The following is a 14,793-nucleotide window of genomic DNA, read 5'->3' as shown; positions in this document are numbered from 1 at the left end:
ACCTGAGGAGGGGATGAAAGATGATAGTGATGTTTCTGGCTCCTGGTTTGCAGACAAACTTGGATCCGCCACCTTCAATTAAGTTATCATCTGGTCCTCCTGGAAAATAACATGAAACAAGTTGTCTAACAGATCTGAACATCCCTTCAATTTTAGATAGTAAGTGGTAATTAAACATTTAGGTCTGTCTGTAAATGCTTCATTCCTGGTGAAAGATCAGTAATTAACGCGAAGATACGCTCTTTCTATCCTCTTTCTGCTCAGAGAAAGTACTCCTAATGCGATAGGAACAATACAGATAGTAGTTATACATTACTTCAGGCTCCTCTTTCTGTAGTTAGTGACAGTATTGCAGAAAGACTGCTAAGTGCAGGTCTCCTACAGCACAGGACCCAGTTTCAACTACAGAAGAGCTTCCCAGCCACATGAGATGAATTTCTCTGTTGGGCTGAAGTCCAACGTACTGCCCGGAGGTGCTAACATGATACCTGTCTCACAGATGAGAGGTGCCCAGATACCATTAAGAGACTTGAGCCTCATGGTTCTTCAAAGCGTCACCCCACTGACAAATGGGGACCTCCAGCCTGAAGTTTCAGTGACTTGAGCAGCTTTTGGAACGGCCCAAAACCGAACTAACAGCTCTTAATTTGCACCTGAGCACACACTTAAATTATCCTTTCTCAAAAGCACAAGGGCCTTCACCTTGTGTAATAAACACTCAAGGTCTTGTCCATGTGGATACAATGCATTTTGAAGCACATCACACTTGGAAAGGGTTTTAAGAGCAGCACTTCACTGAATTTTGCTGTTTCCATATTGCTGTATGGAAGGCTCCCGCACCTCTGACTGATGCTGCCACCATTCAATCCCTTGGAAGGTAGCTTGGTTTTGATTGCCAGTGACATGACATTTTAACTTATTTATTACATTTAACACTACTGGGTCTGGATCTCTCAGGAGTCCATGTCCTACACAGTCTTGTAATTTCCTAGCAGAAGTCTCTGTTGCCCGAGTTCCAGCTGCGTACAAACAGGCTCTCAGCTACGTGAAAAATAAACTTGTTGAGTTTGGCACACTCCTTGGTAGTAAAACACAAGCTCAGAGAGCATTATTTGTACACCCCAGGCCCAGTCTGAAACGCCCACCTGCACGTCATTACATCTGAACCAAAGTTACTTCCATAGGCAGCCCCTAACACCAAAATACTTTAAATTAGGATACTGAGAGAGAAAAAAGGGGGGAGGGCAAATCTCAATTTCCTGAAACCCCCGCACTTCCTGATAGCAACAAAGTCCACGTTACCCTTCCAGAAGAAAACATTTTTAGGAGAACAGGCCAGATGCCCCGCACATAAGCAAATGACAGCATCAGAAAAAATCTCGTTCTGAAATTAGCAGCAATTCAGCACATAATCCCTTGTATTTTGGTCATGCTCCCTCATCACAAAGCACAGACCATCGTCTTGCTGTTATCATCTGACAAGTAATCCTACCAAGTAAGTTTTTTGGCTAAGAACCTTAAATAACCCAAAATATGAACTTAGGCAAAGTCTGTATATCCCAAATATTATCAAGTCCTTTTCATTTTGCATGTGAACTCTCCTTAATGATTGAATAATAATAAATACAGAACCTAATCACATTATTATGATAGCTTTATAAGCAGGAAAATGACAAAGTACTTGAAATCAAAACACCACCAGCGGATTATTGAATTTTTTGACCCTGACAACTGTCTGCCTCGAAACAAGAAGAGTGTTTCCACATTGGAAAGTCTAAGAGGAAGAACACAACCGATGAGTAAGTGACCCTGATCTTTTCAAAGTGAAGTTCATATGCTTTAGGCCATCACCTGCAACCAATCTACAAAAAAAGCTCTTCGATGACTTGATTTAATCGACCCTCCTGTTAGCAACCTCACAGCAACGTCCAAGGACCAAGCAGGCCACTGACACCAGTTCTTCCATACCCTCAACGGTCCCTCCAGGTCAGGAGTGTTTTGTACAAGAATTCACAGCACTGGTGTAGATTCAAAGATGCTGTTTCGGTGCGCCGGTAAAAGGGACAATGTTAAATTCCCTGTGGAGTGAGAAATCTATGCATCCATCCTCTGGATATCTGCAGTCACAGTACTTCCACAAGCTGACTCAGCTCCGCAAATGCACCGTTAGGACATGAAGCATCTTGATAAATCCCTACACTAACAGAAGGGCTCGGGAAGCACAAAGAATCAGCTGAGAACAGAGTTTATAAAGCTTTACTGATTGTAATTAGAAAGAGGTAGCTCTTAAAAAAATAGAAGTTCAGGAATTTCATTGTGCATTTTAAAAAGTTAACTTGCACAATGTGACAGTTTAATCGTGGAAAAAAGAGGCACGACTTCTAGGAAAAGAAAATTATTAATTTCCCCTATTAATGTCAGACCGTGCAGTTTCCAGTGGGGTCTGTGTCTTAACTGACTTATTGAAGAATTCATCCAAGCATGAACTACTGAGGCATGAACTAGGAAATACAGGCTCAGACTAAGAAAGGGGTGTTATTCTTGTTACATCAAGTCATCCTGCACTAATCAATATTATTGACTGGGATGAACTCCATAGCAAGGAATAAAACAATCTGTCTTATCTGCTTGGCCATATTATGTGAGATTTAAGAAGACCAGAACACCAGCACTGAGAGAAAAATATGCTTTTACATCTTTTCTGCTCTTAGCTTTCAATAATAATGAATGCTCTGCATGTAGGTGTAAGCTACGAGGAAAAGTAATTTTGTTTGTATTTAAATATTTTACCTTGAAAAATACGCCAAGATGTAAATCTTATTCCTGATGATGCCCCGTACATACCAACAACAACCCAGCACTGCAACAGTTCTTGCTAATGCCAGCAGCCTGCGCTGCACCTCTTACCTTTACCTCTCTCGACGCTGCCATTGTACCTCTGTGGACCCTGAACTAAGTCGCCACAGGCCGACATCAGCACAGCTCCGTTCGTGCATGGCCACACTACAGAAAAGCAAATGCTGCCATTTGCCACAACTCACAACGCAGCAGTTTTGTTATGATACCCATTGGAGAAAAGCCCAAACTGGAGCAAGAGAGAGCTTATAATGCCTTTGCCTGGATATTCAAGTGGAAATTCAAGGGGAAATCTCTAGTGGGGACTCTCCCTGTCTACATCAAGGCCTGAAATGTGCATTTACATTGACCAGCCAACATGATACCTCCACTGCAGACAATGCCCTGCGCTGGAGACCCAACAAACATGTCCATAAAAATACACCATGAATATCCCTTCATCCTTATTGATTCCTACCAAAAGCATCTCTTGCGGGGAGGTGAGTGATCATTCATCCAAAGAAACCAATACCAGGCAGCTCCACAGAAAACAGGTAGCAGATGAAGGAAGAGTAGAAAAAATGCCCACTGTTTTTCTTTTTCTCCTTATCAAGATGATTATCAGAGGGGCAGTTTGCATAGTCTCTCAAACCAGAGCTAAGCATGCAAATACTGCACTGCCAGGCTGTCCCGAACGCATGCCACATACACATGAGCAGACTCCAAGAGAAGAAAACTATCCGCCTCATTAGGGAAAAGGAGCTGTAAAGCCTAATTCCCAGTGAGCACTGAAGATTTTCAACTGTATGTAAGTGCTCAACTTTATTGCCATGACAGCTCACTATAAGCACTGACTACGGGACTAACCATCCATGCTCACCGATGTACAACATCACGATGTACCCAGCACTCCAATAACCATCTGGACCGAGTATACATCATTGCTTCAGCAATGCCACGCTACAGAAATCTTTCATTTGGGTTGCATGGTTTGGGTTTTTTTTGTTGTTGGGTTTTTTTTTTTTTAGCATAAGGCAAGAAACTGTAATAGCCACATTTCATAGGCACTAGGAAAAAACCCCAAACTTCCACAGCTGTCAGAAAGTACTATTGTTGTAGCAGTTCCTTCTTAAGAGCATTGGCTTGCTGATTTAATCTGCCTAGTAATAAAATAGGAGACCAAAAAAAAAAAAAGAAGAAAAACTTTTGAGGTGAAGTGAAATTTGTCATACAGTTAATGATATCCTCACGCTGTGCTAGCAACGAAGTGTGCCCACCTGAATACCGCTGCGAGTGGGAGTCAGAGACGGGTCCATTAGTAATGCAGCTGAATGTTTCTGAAATGGAGCCTAAAATGTCATGCTTCAATATGAAAAAGCATTAGATTACCAAGAAAACTAGAATTTCTGCACACATTTGAAGTCTGAACAAACTTTAAGAGTGCTTCAAGTTTTCCATTCTGCCTAGTATTTTAAAAATTTAAATATTTGTCGTGGATATCACAGGTTTACTGCTAACGTCCTGTTATCTACGTACAGAGCAGGTCTCAGAAGGATGATGGCAAGATTTCTTCTCCCAGAAGGGATCTCCCCAGAAAAACGCTAGTTTCTTCTGCTGTGAAGTAACTCAAATTCAAAGCTGCCCACCGCAATTTGAGGTAGACCTGGACTTTGCTAATTTACTCTGTATGGAAAACATACTGATGCACATGAGAGAAATGCTAAGGATTAGCAATCTTCAAAAAGCATCTCCAGCTGCTTTACATATGAATTAAACAACTTCTCAGTATTCCTATACCTATTTTGTGTACTGAAGCAGTACCAAAGGCAAACCCTAAGTTAGATATGTGCCATCACACAAATCATGGCTCCTCATTTAAAGACAAAACCCTGGAACACACTGCAAGGAGTTTCCTGATCCATAATTTTGCAATTAACGTGATGCTGGTTACCTTCTATAACCAAGGACTGCCAAGTCTACAGAAAAAGCTTGATCCTACTTTGTAAAAAAAGATCACACTGGGACACATCCTCCAATTTCCTCCTTTATCAAGGTAACTTCTCTACCACTAAATTAAAAAAAAAAAAAAAAAAAAAACCAAACCAAAACCAGCCACAAACAAACCCACAAAAAAACCAGAGGTGATAACAGTGATTATATTTCCTTTTCCTAGATTTTTTGGGTTTTGCTTAGGGTTGTTTTAATTGAAACAATTTTCTCCGTAAAGGTCCAAGATTTATATGGAAGTTATTACTCTTCAACAACACGTCTGAAGAGGAATCACACACTACTCACTCTCTTGATCTGTTCCTTGAAGGACGTGAAGACATCAGAGAGGAGGTAGCTCAGCATCTTGTAAGAGGCTCCTTGCACCTTTTAAAATCATAGTAAGTAACAAAGTAATTTCTTTTTTTTAACAACAATGTAAGGAAAGCTCTCTCTGTCTCTAAGAAGAGTACTTTTAAAAGGTGAGATTTCTTACACTGTCACTTCAGAGCACCGTAACACATTACCTAATTGTTTTGGAGCTGTATTTGTCTTAATCCATTTCATCCTCAGCCCCAATATGCTTTAAATCCTATCAGACACACAATTTTTTCAGACACAAAGATACGTGGCTAATAAGTAAATCCCTTTCCAAAACATCCAAGAAATATTAATTTGGTCTCAACAGAAACAGCAAGCACCCAAAAACCATGAGGACAGTAGGCAAACCTCTGTTTGCTCTCTTCCCCTCCTATCCCCTGTGTTAGCACAGAACAACTTCATTAATCTCTCTGCAACTGCAAACTTTTCAGCTAAAGAGGTTCCAGGCACATAGTGAACAATTCTTCGGCGCCTCTCTGTGATCAAAGCACCCTTCCTAGTGAGCCACTTCACGTTAATCTATGCAACCTAAAAAGAATAAAGAAACAGGCTTTGAAGCCACAACAATCAAGCAATCAAAACAGCTTGCAAATCAATGCCACCTCCTCCACTCCGAGCATCAGAGCAAACTTACAGGAGAAAAGGAACCAGTTTAGACCTTACGGTCCTTCCGAAAAGTTCTTGATCATGTGGAGTCAACAACATAGTTATTACCTGTATACCATCTTCCAGGTATGGAAATACACATTTTCATTTAGAATGCAAGGGAAGAAAGCAACAGCTGCCCAAAGAGAGCAAAGCAGGTTATTATAAAACAGAGCTCAACAGAAAAGAGCGATTGATCTGCGCTGTTACAGAACAGTAACTAGGGGGGTTTGTAATGGAAGTCTCCGTCTTTTTGTACATTAGGACTCCATTGTCTTACAACTGCACCCGCTTAAACAAAGCCACACACAACACAAGCATCAAGTCCTGTTTTTACTATACTGATTCGCAGCAGTGATTCAATGTATTGGCATGCACATTTAAGTTCTTTCTATAGGAAACAGACATGATTGATCTTCTCTAAAATTCTTTTGCATGTCTTGAATCACCAAACAACTGCAGTCAGGCCATTTTTCAAACTGCTCTAAGATACCTGCTTTAGTAGAGCCCACATGGTGCAGCGCGTGCTTGAATTAAGGGCTCAGCAACCAGCTGTCCTGGCACTTGCTGTCCCACACCATCCAACCTCAGCAGGGCAGAGGGAAGGGATGGGGAAGGATCTGGTCCACTCTCCAGACCAGTCTCCACTGGGGAACAAAGCACATAAAGAATCCAGCATCCCGCACCTAAAATTAGCTTTTCTGAGCGCTTCAAGCGCCTTGACCTTAGACAGGCAGCCCTATAAGCAGTGCGACAGAATCTAGGTAGGTCTTCCCTGAAGCTGATTAGGTTTATCCAAATGAACAAATATAATAGAAACCCCAGAATTGTCCAGCCCCATGTTTCAACCAGCTGTGTTTCCAGGCCAGCTCCACAGAAAATAATCATTAAACTTCCAAATCCATAGACCCTTCCTTTTGAGCAAACACCATCTTTGAAGACTTAAACTTTTATTAAGAATACCGTTTGGCAGACAGCCTCGAAACACTGCACTTTCCTGCTGGCATAGGTCAGCTCTGGGTTAATGCTTTTCTGTTTCTGAGTCATGTTCTTTTCCCTTCTTGCTGGACTCCTACGAATCATGGGCGGGAGCTGTTACGGGTCTGCCAGTACAACTGGAACTGAAACTCAGCACTCCAAGTAAAGCAAAGGTTATTTATAAGTGAATGATACAAAATTGTTCTAGAAAGCCCTTCAAACGCCAACCACTTTAGGATTCCACGGACTAGACGTGAGGGATCTCATCTTCTAGTGGCATCTAGTGGATTATTTTAGGCAGACTATTCTGTCTGCTCCTACGTAGCAAGGATGTTCCCTCTGTCCTCTTCACCCACGAACTGCAGTAGAGCGAGCACTGTTTCTGCTGTTTCTGGCAGTGACCTACCTGCCTGCTGACACAGCATGTGGGGCTCCTATTCCCTCTCTCTCAACAGGAGGGAGAGAGGTGAGGTGCACCAGAAAAAAAAATAAAAAAAAAAATCCACACGTTATCAAGATAGACAAGAATAAGCTCAGGCCAATACTTGATTACTTCCTTGCTTGAGGGGCGAAGCGATTTAGCAAAGGTTTCTGACAAAGGAAAGATTGCATTTCTTGTTTGCTTCTCAATCACACACACTTTTTTTTAATCATGGCAGCTGTGAATTTATAGACCAGACCATCAGGAGTAAGGGACTGATGTTGAAAAACACATAGGCACCCTACCTTCTACCAAAATCAACAGAGATCAGAGAGATGATGACATCCGCACTACAACAGACCCAAAATCAATGGGAATTAGGTGGCTAACTACTTGTAAAATACTGGCTGTCAGTCCTTGGGGCGAGGGCTCTGCAGTGGTAGGAAGGGAGCTCTGAGATGATTAACTGCCTCCAAGGGCAACAGACTGTTCCCAGCTTCCAGTCTGTCCATCACTTGTCACTGGCACTAAACTCTGCACGGGAGATACCAACACTGCCGTAGCCAAGTACAGGTACACCCTGGATCCACATGGACCATATACTTCAATCTGTTCAGTTAGTTTGTAAACATTTTTCTTCTTTGACAGAGAGGTGGGGTGGGAATTAAGACGAAAAAGATGTGAAGTGGGGGAAGAAAGACAAGGAAGCTGACCTTTAAGGTTATAAAGTACATCACATTTCATTTCTGTACTATTTCCTTAAGTGAAAAAAATCTCAGCAATTCTCCCAGAAGCAGCGTTTGGGGTGATGCACCCTAACATGGGTTGCAGAGCAGCTTTCCAACCTAACAAGCTTTCACTGGAAAGACACAAATGTGAAGAAATTCAGGCAGGGCTCCTTGCTGGTTCTCCGTTTGCCTCACAGAGCAACGGGGCTGTTGTGCTGGGGGACTAGTACGGACACAGGAATCCAGAGCTTCCAAAATATGCACCAACTCTGTTTGCTGTGGGGTTGGGACCACGTCAGTCACCACAATGATCTGAAAATCCCAGCTGAAGTTAAGTCAAGTCTGATGGCTGGACCATCACAAATCCCTTCCAGGTATAAAGATGGGAAAGAAGGGAAGAGAGCTGTAGCTTGTGTTCCAAGTTTGTAGAGCATGCACTCGGCTTCAAACCATACTGAAGGAAAAATAATTTCCAAAAGCAGGAGAGGCAACACTGCCACAAATCGCCTCTCTGCTCAAAGGGAGCACAAGCACGAGTCCTACTCACCACGATGACAGCAGTATGGCGTTTTGTTCTGTACAGGTACAGAGTTCCCAGCCATGAGAATACACATTGCTATGAAAATCTTAAAAAATCAGTCCAGAAACCAACAGGCAGCTGATGCAGATCATGCAACCCAGACTTCATATAAAAGTTTTTGCTAGTGCTCAACTGCAGATCTGCATTCAAGTCATGGGTCTAATATGGCCTCTGTGACCCTGATCAGGTTTCTGTGTTTCAGCTTCCCAAAAGTGGAATTGCAATAGTGACTCCAGCCTTCCCCTGGTAAAGCTGTTTTGAGAAGTGCTGCAGACAAAAAGGAACAAGGGTTTTATTCACTGTTCTTAAAGTCATGCTTAGACTTCAGCTTTACATTTAACACAGAATATGGCTCCAACTTACCAAACTGACTGCACCACCACACACTGCCTGAAATTTCTGCCTGAAACAGCTTTTCCTGCTTGCTTTTGACCAATTGTCATTACCCTTCATTTACTACATAGCAGGACTTCAGTACAAGAAGCTGATTTGGATGCAGTCACATAGCTGGTGCGCAGACATATTGTTCTGCTGATGTTCCCATGCCCAATCCTTTTACGCTCTCCTATACTGTCTTGTCTGAAATCCACTACCATATGCATTTAAATAAGTTGCTCTTTAATGTTTCAAAACCTGATTTATTAGTTGCTCACACTCCATCTGCCTTGAAAAACGGCAGCGTGCCTTAACTTTCACAGGCTGTACAAAAGGTTGAGGTTCAATTTGACTCTACTTTATCATTTGATCAGTGTGTCAGCCACATATGTAAAGTCTCCCTTCAGCTACAGAAATTGTTTAAAATGCATACTTTTTTTCCTCCTCTTTTTTTTTTTTTTCCAGGCCACGCGACTCAGCAGCAGGCACTTTGATTAATGTATTTGTCAGCTTGCATATTTGCTATTTTGTTGGTTTCCCTAAAACTACTGTGTACAGATGTAAGCTCTTCCAAAGCATGGCTGCAGCATAAATCCTTATCCGAAGCCAGAAAACATGCTAGAGCTAATGAGCTGTGATTACACACTGCATTCGCTTTTCAACTATTTTCTTCTCAAAGCTTTCTTTCTTTATCTTATCTTCTGTGGTGGCAAATGGCTCCTACCTGAATTTTTTATATTCCTGACATGTTTTCTTTTCGGTTTTAATGCAGAAGAAAAAAAAAAAAACAGTGAGCAAACAGAGAAAGCACGTGAAATAAGACAAAGGTATTTCTTGACATCAGTCGTTTATTGGTTTATAATCTTATAAACTGTTTAACTCTAAAACTTCCCACATTTCATCTTCCTTTTTAATACTTAAAAGTTCACGGCCATTTTAGACAAAGGAATCGGTAGTTACGGCAAGATAGATCTGGTGAGGCCGTAGGCTCACGGCATGACCTTGGACTAGGCTGCATCTCCACTCACCCACTTCTGAGATGGGGCAGATTTGCTATTGCCCCTCTTATGGGCCTGGTATGAGAAATAATGAAATAAATAGTGTAAAATGTTGTACGGTCTTCTAGAAGAAGTATACATCTACAGAAATAAATTTTAACATGAGCACACAGGAAGAAAACTGAAGATTTAGAAACTGTACATAGCTGGGACTACAGTAACCATCATGCTGTCCAAGAAAGCTGTCATAGACTTGTTTTCGGCATATTAATGAATGCATCAGTTCTAATGAAGATAAATTTGCCAATCTTTTGACAAGTCTTGAAAACGGTACAAATCTGGCACGTAAAACAAGGCAAAATAAATCCTACTTGGTTATTCAACACTGTGATGCCTCTATAAATGTATAGCAACAAAAGAATGTCCTTACTCCTCATCTGTGCATACACTAGTGTGAATTAATTCATTTTCCAGCAATATGCAGAATGATCCCTACTAATAACATGGGTTTTCCCCAAGGGAACTCAAATGGATTGTCCATGCCAGTGCACAAAATGCACAAAACAACTCCCTGCGCCAGCAGAAATTATCAGATTGCTCAGAGTATGACCTGTCAGGCAGCATTTTTCAACCTGTTCATCCATAATCTCTTTTAGATGGGTTTCCCCACCTCCTTATCCTCCTTGCTTTGTTTTGCCTGAAATTCAATCAAAGATGAATTAGACTTTAGAAAACAACCAACACCATGGCTATTAAGTCGCACTGGAAATTCTAGACCCCTGTGTTAATTTTGCTACAGCTTTTACTTCTTGCATTTTAATGCAAAACTGCTTCCCCCGGAGACTGTCACTGATATTGGCACAAAATCACATGGGGCCGTAACAGAACTCAAGCGCCAATAAAAAGGAGGGTAACTCAACCCTCAGCAGACATTAGCAAGTGCAGGAAAACAGCCAGAACTTTAATCACAATTCTTTCAAATGCAGCCAGGGATTCAGAAATGCTGTTATTCTAGGATATGACCCTAATACAGTGCTTAATCAAAGCCACTGCTAGCACAAGAATAACCTGGCGACTTTAACAAAACACAGTTTCATAGGAACCAATATGTCAGAATCACTCTGTATCTAATATAACAAACTCTAGAAAGAAGAATGACCAGTCCTTTCCATATGTGTTTCTGTACAGTTCTATAGACAGGAAACTTAAGATTTCTCCTAAGCAATGACCAAGAACTCCTATGAGCTCTGCTTTACAGATATTTCTTAAGAGAGTTCTTTATTTTTTTCTTTTTACTTGTTGCTACTGCTATGCAGGTATCAAGGACAAGAAAAGCTCAAAAGGTACATGTCGAAAAAACTATTCAAGTACTAACAATTTTCTTATTTTAAATTTTCCTTAAAAGCATTCAGCAGTCATAGGCTAAAGAAGCCAAGATTTGAATGTTTCAGCTTCATCAGAAAAAAAAATTAATTTGTGGTTTCTACTGATTCAGCAGGCTCTATCAACAGTAACTATCTAGCAAGGTGGAGTCTTACCTACATCTTGGAATACTTTGTATTATAATTTCATAATTAAAAGAAATATGTGCTCTTTTGCTCAACCGCAAGAAGCAGAAGTGCACACACCAGTACAGAGCAACTAGAAATGGCAAAAGCAAAAATTAAACTTGGCATCAAGTGCATATTTTAAAAGAAGGCAGAGGAACAGGCACAAGCCAAAGTTATTCCTACGCTTCGGAGTACATTCCCCAGGCGTGGAAGCTTCTTCTTGCAGTAACACTGAAAAGTCTGGACAACACTATCTCCAAGCTGTGTTGTACCACCTATAACTGCCGTCTGCAAATCCATCATTCTCTCTTTAAAAATAGATGTAAGCCATTCTGCATCTGAAAGGACTACTGAGTTCAGAGGTCCCCCTCTGCTGTGGTCCTAACCTTTCAGCTTCAAACAGCCACAAAACTTACTTTGAAAACTACTGTTCATCAAGAAAAATCAGAAGCAGAGGAAGCCTTATCTGATGGAGGGAGTGTTCAGAGAGCACTTCCCCCCCTCCATTTTTCCCCTACAAGGGCTACTTACAACTGAGGAAAGCAGCCAAACTGTAACACAGGAAAAGGGTTGTGTTATTCGGAGCGACACTCAGTAATACAAAGGGTCCCACAACACAGGAGAAGCTGCAGATCTAAAAGGTTTCCCACCTCCCAATGAATTTTGAGATCCGTATCGTACTCCTAAGGCAAGGCACTGTGCTGCGGGGCATCAAGAAGTTATCGGCTGGCGTGCCGAGCAGCGAGCAGGCACAGACCCTCAGTGTACACTGCACCCCAGCAGCTGCCAGCAAGCGAAGGAGCCCAACAAGCATGGGCTTGGCAATCGCAACGACCATGCTTCAACCTAGAAAATTAAATATGAATTAAAGCAATAAGAGTATCAGCAAAAAGTTGCTTGCTCTTTCTCAAGGAGGAATTTATAACCTTTTTAATAATGGGATTTTTTTTGTAGGGCTGATGCTTGACTCAGTTTTCCAGGCTTTTTTTCAGAGCAGTGAAAACCAAAGGATTTAGGCATCAAGATGACTCTGTGCCTCTCACCATCAGCTGACTGACTCTTCATCACCATCAGCTGATGGTGAGAAGATTTTCCCCCCACCGCAAAAAAAATTCCATCGTACTTGACCACGTGAAATATTAGGAGGAATCAAAATAAGGCTGGAAACCACCAGGTCTCAAAGGATGACCTCTGTCTAATGTAAAATAGCTTTGTACCATTAAAGCAAGGTGAGCCGTGCAATAACTGGTTAAAACTATAGCTTTGCCTGTAGAGCTATGATTACAGCAGGGACTTTGGTCGCAGAGGATAAGACTCCCTAACATCCCTAACCGACATCGCTGTGCTGTGAATAGCTGTAATGCTGTCAACTCTGCCAGAAGACTGTTGCCCATTACCAGAACGCAACGTGACATGCCTTTCATGGGATCATTGCAGATGAAGGTGGAAAAACATCTACTCTGTTCCCCTGCGAATAAATGACAAAGCCTTCCAACGCATTAGATGAGCTGGCTTGCTACGCTACCACTTAACTCAAAGTCTGCAGAAAAGAACGGTGAAGAGAAGTGGCTGAAATCAGGAAAACATCGTACAAGCATCCATTAGTCTTAAAACAATGGGCTCCAGGAACAAAACTGTCTCAGATGCTACTTTTGGTGTACTTAACATACCTGAAGCCAAACCTCTGAGTAACCTGTTACTATTTTTACATCTCTTGTTACCATGAAACATCCTTTCCTAATGACAGTTTTCAATGTACCCATGTTCAAGGGACTATCGCTTCATTCTTTTTTTGGCAATAGATCACACGTGTCCCAGTGCTACACACTTACACACTACAGTGTAGCCTCCTTTCCCAACTATCTGCTTTTTGAACTAATTCAAACTATTACCAGTTTTACCTACAAGAAAAGACACTCCAAGCTTCAAGGAGACAGCTACAGTTTCACCAGGGGAGGGGAAAAAAAAAAGCAGTGCAAAGAAGCTAGTCTAACAATGAGAGAAATGTCAAGAAATAGAAATGTCAAATCCCTTAGGGTAAAAAAAAAAAAAAAAATCCAACTCCAGTCCATCTCCAAGCACTATATTTTGTAATGAAATTACACTCTATAGTCTCCCCTCAGGGAAAACCTGCTCCAACTCATCAGACTGTTGTTTTTTTTAAAGTTCAAAACAAATGCAAGAATGTCTATGCAGCATTCATGCCCTAGCTGTCAAGAACTGCATTTAACTCCTTGCAAGCAAAAAGGTCTGAATCTTGCCACAAAACCTGCAAAATGGCTCAATATGGAAATAGTTCAAGATATCTCAATGTTCTCCTCGGTGCTAACCACTTATGGCATCTTTCCTCTGCCTTTTGAATCACTCTTCATAAGCTCCCCAACAGTTTGCTTAGCAAATCAAAAGGCTCTCCTGAATCCTCCAAAAGCCTTTGCGGTGGCAACCATTTCGGATAATGTCCCTCATATCCTTGGCAGTGCCAGCTCATGCTTCTGCTAGCTCTTTCTTTAAATAAAAATCAAAACCCCATGCTTATTTACACCTAGGACAACTGGACACTGATTTACAGCTGCGGTGTCGAGGTGGCGATGTAAAACAAGTACGCAGTAGTTGCTTCCCATCCCTTGCATCACTTCACTCCAGATACCAACAGTGGGAGATCACCTTCATTTCAAGCACTGTCAGATGCCTTCAGCACAGCTGGGACACAAGGTGGCTGAAGCAGTTGTGGCTTGTTCTGCAGCGGCATGGCCAAGAGGTAGCACAACAGCAGTTTTCACAAAGATGGACCTGGGCTCTCCCAGGCACGCACCAAGAGAGTAAAACAGAGGAGACATCCCAAGTGCTCTCAGGCACAAAATCTTCTGATATCGCAGTGCTTCACACCTTCCAGATCTACACTGTAAGCAACAATACTATAAAAAGTCAAAACTATAAGAACAACAAGGATTTGCTCACTAGCCAGGTCATTTATACAAAATGCTATAGTCTTCAGTCACCTCATGCAATGAAATCCTTATAAAAGGCAAGATATTGTAGAAGTTGGTGTCGGCTCACGTGAAACATATTTCTTTATGGGCGTATCTACATGGATGAGTTCATACAGATACTGCAGGAGGAAGAGGGTTATTAGCTCAGGCACAGAAGTGTGCTAGGCAGGAACGTGACCTCTAGCCCGGAGCTGGCGTTGCCTCCAGCAGCTCAGACCATGGGCGGAAGCGTACACCATCATCCATTTGCATCCATAAAGGCATATCTCTATTTTCCATGTACGCTCTTGCGAAAAGGGGCTTTAACAAAAGTATGAACACTCCTT

At 41.8% G+C, this 14,793-nt stretch overlaps 1 protein-coding gene across 1 annotated transcript in view; it reads right to left on the bottom strand.

Moving 5' to 3' along the window:
* Positions 1-14,793, bottom strand: part of EXOC4 (exocyst complex component 4) — a 473,947-nt gene that overhangs the window by 227,077 nt on the left and 232,077 nt on the right. Inside the window, exon 12 of the mRNA XM_009328697.1 lies at positions 3-99. Coding sequence (XP_009326972.1) covers positions 3-99 — 97 coding nt within the window. The remainder of the gene's footprint in view (positions 1-2; positions 100-14,793) is intronic.

The sequence above is a fragment of the Pygoscelis adeliae genome, unplaced genomic scaffold, assembly GCF_000699105.1.
Source record: "Pygoscelis adeliae isolate BGI_AS28 unplaced genomic scaffold, ASM69910v1 Scaffold207, whole genome shotgun sequence".
In the NCBI taxonomy this organism is placed as follows: Eukaryota; Metazoa; Chordata; class Aves; order Sphenisciformes; family Spheniscidae; genus Pygoscelis; species Pygoscelis adeliae.
Note: the sequence above shows the minus strand (reverse complement) of the source record. Positions and strands in the feature narration are given on the sequence as shown.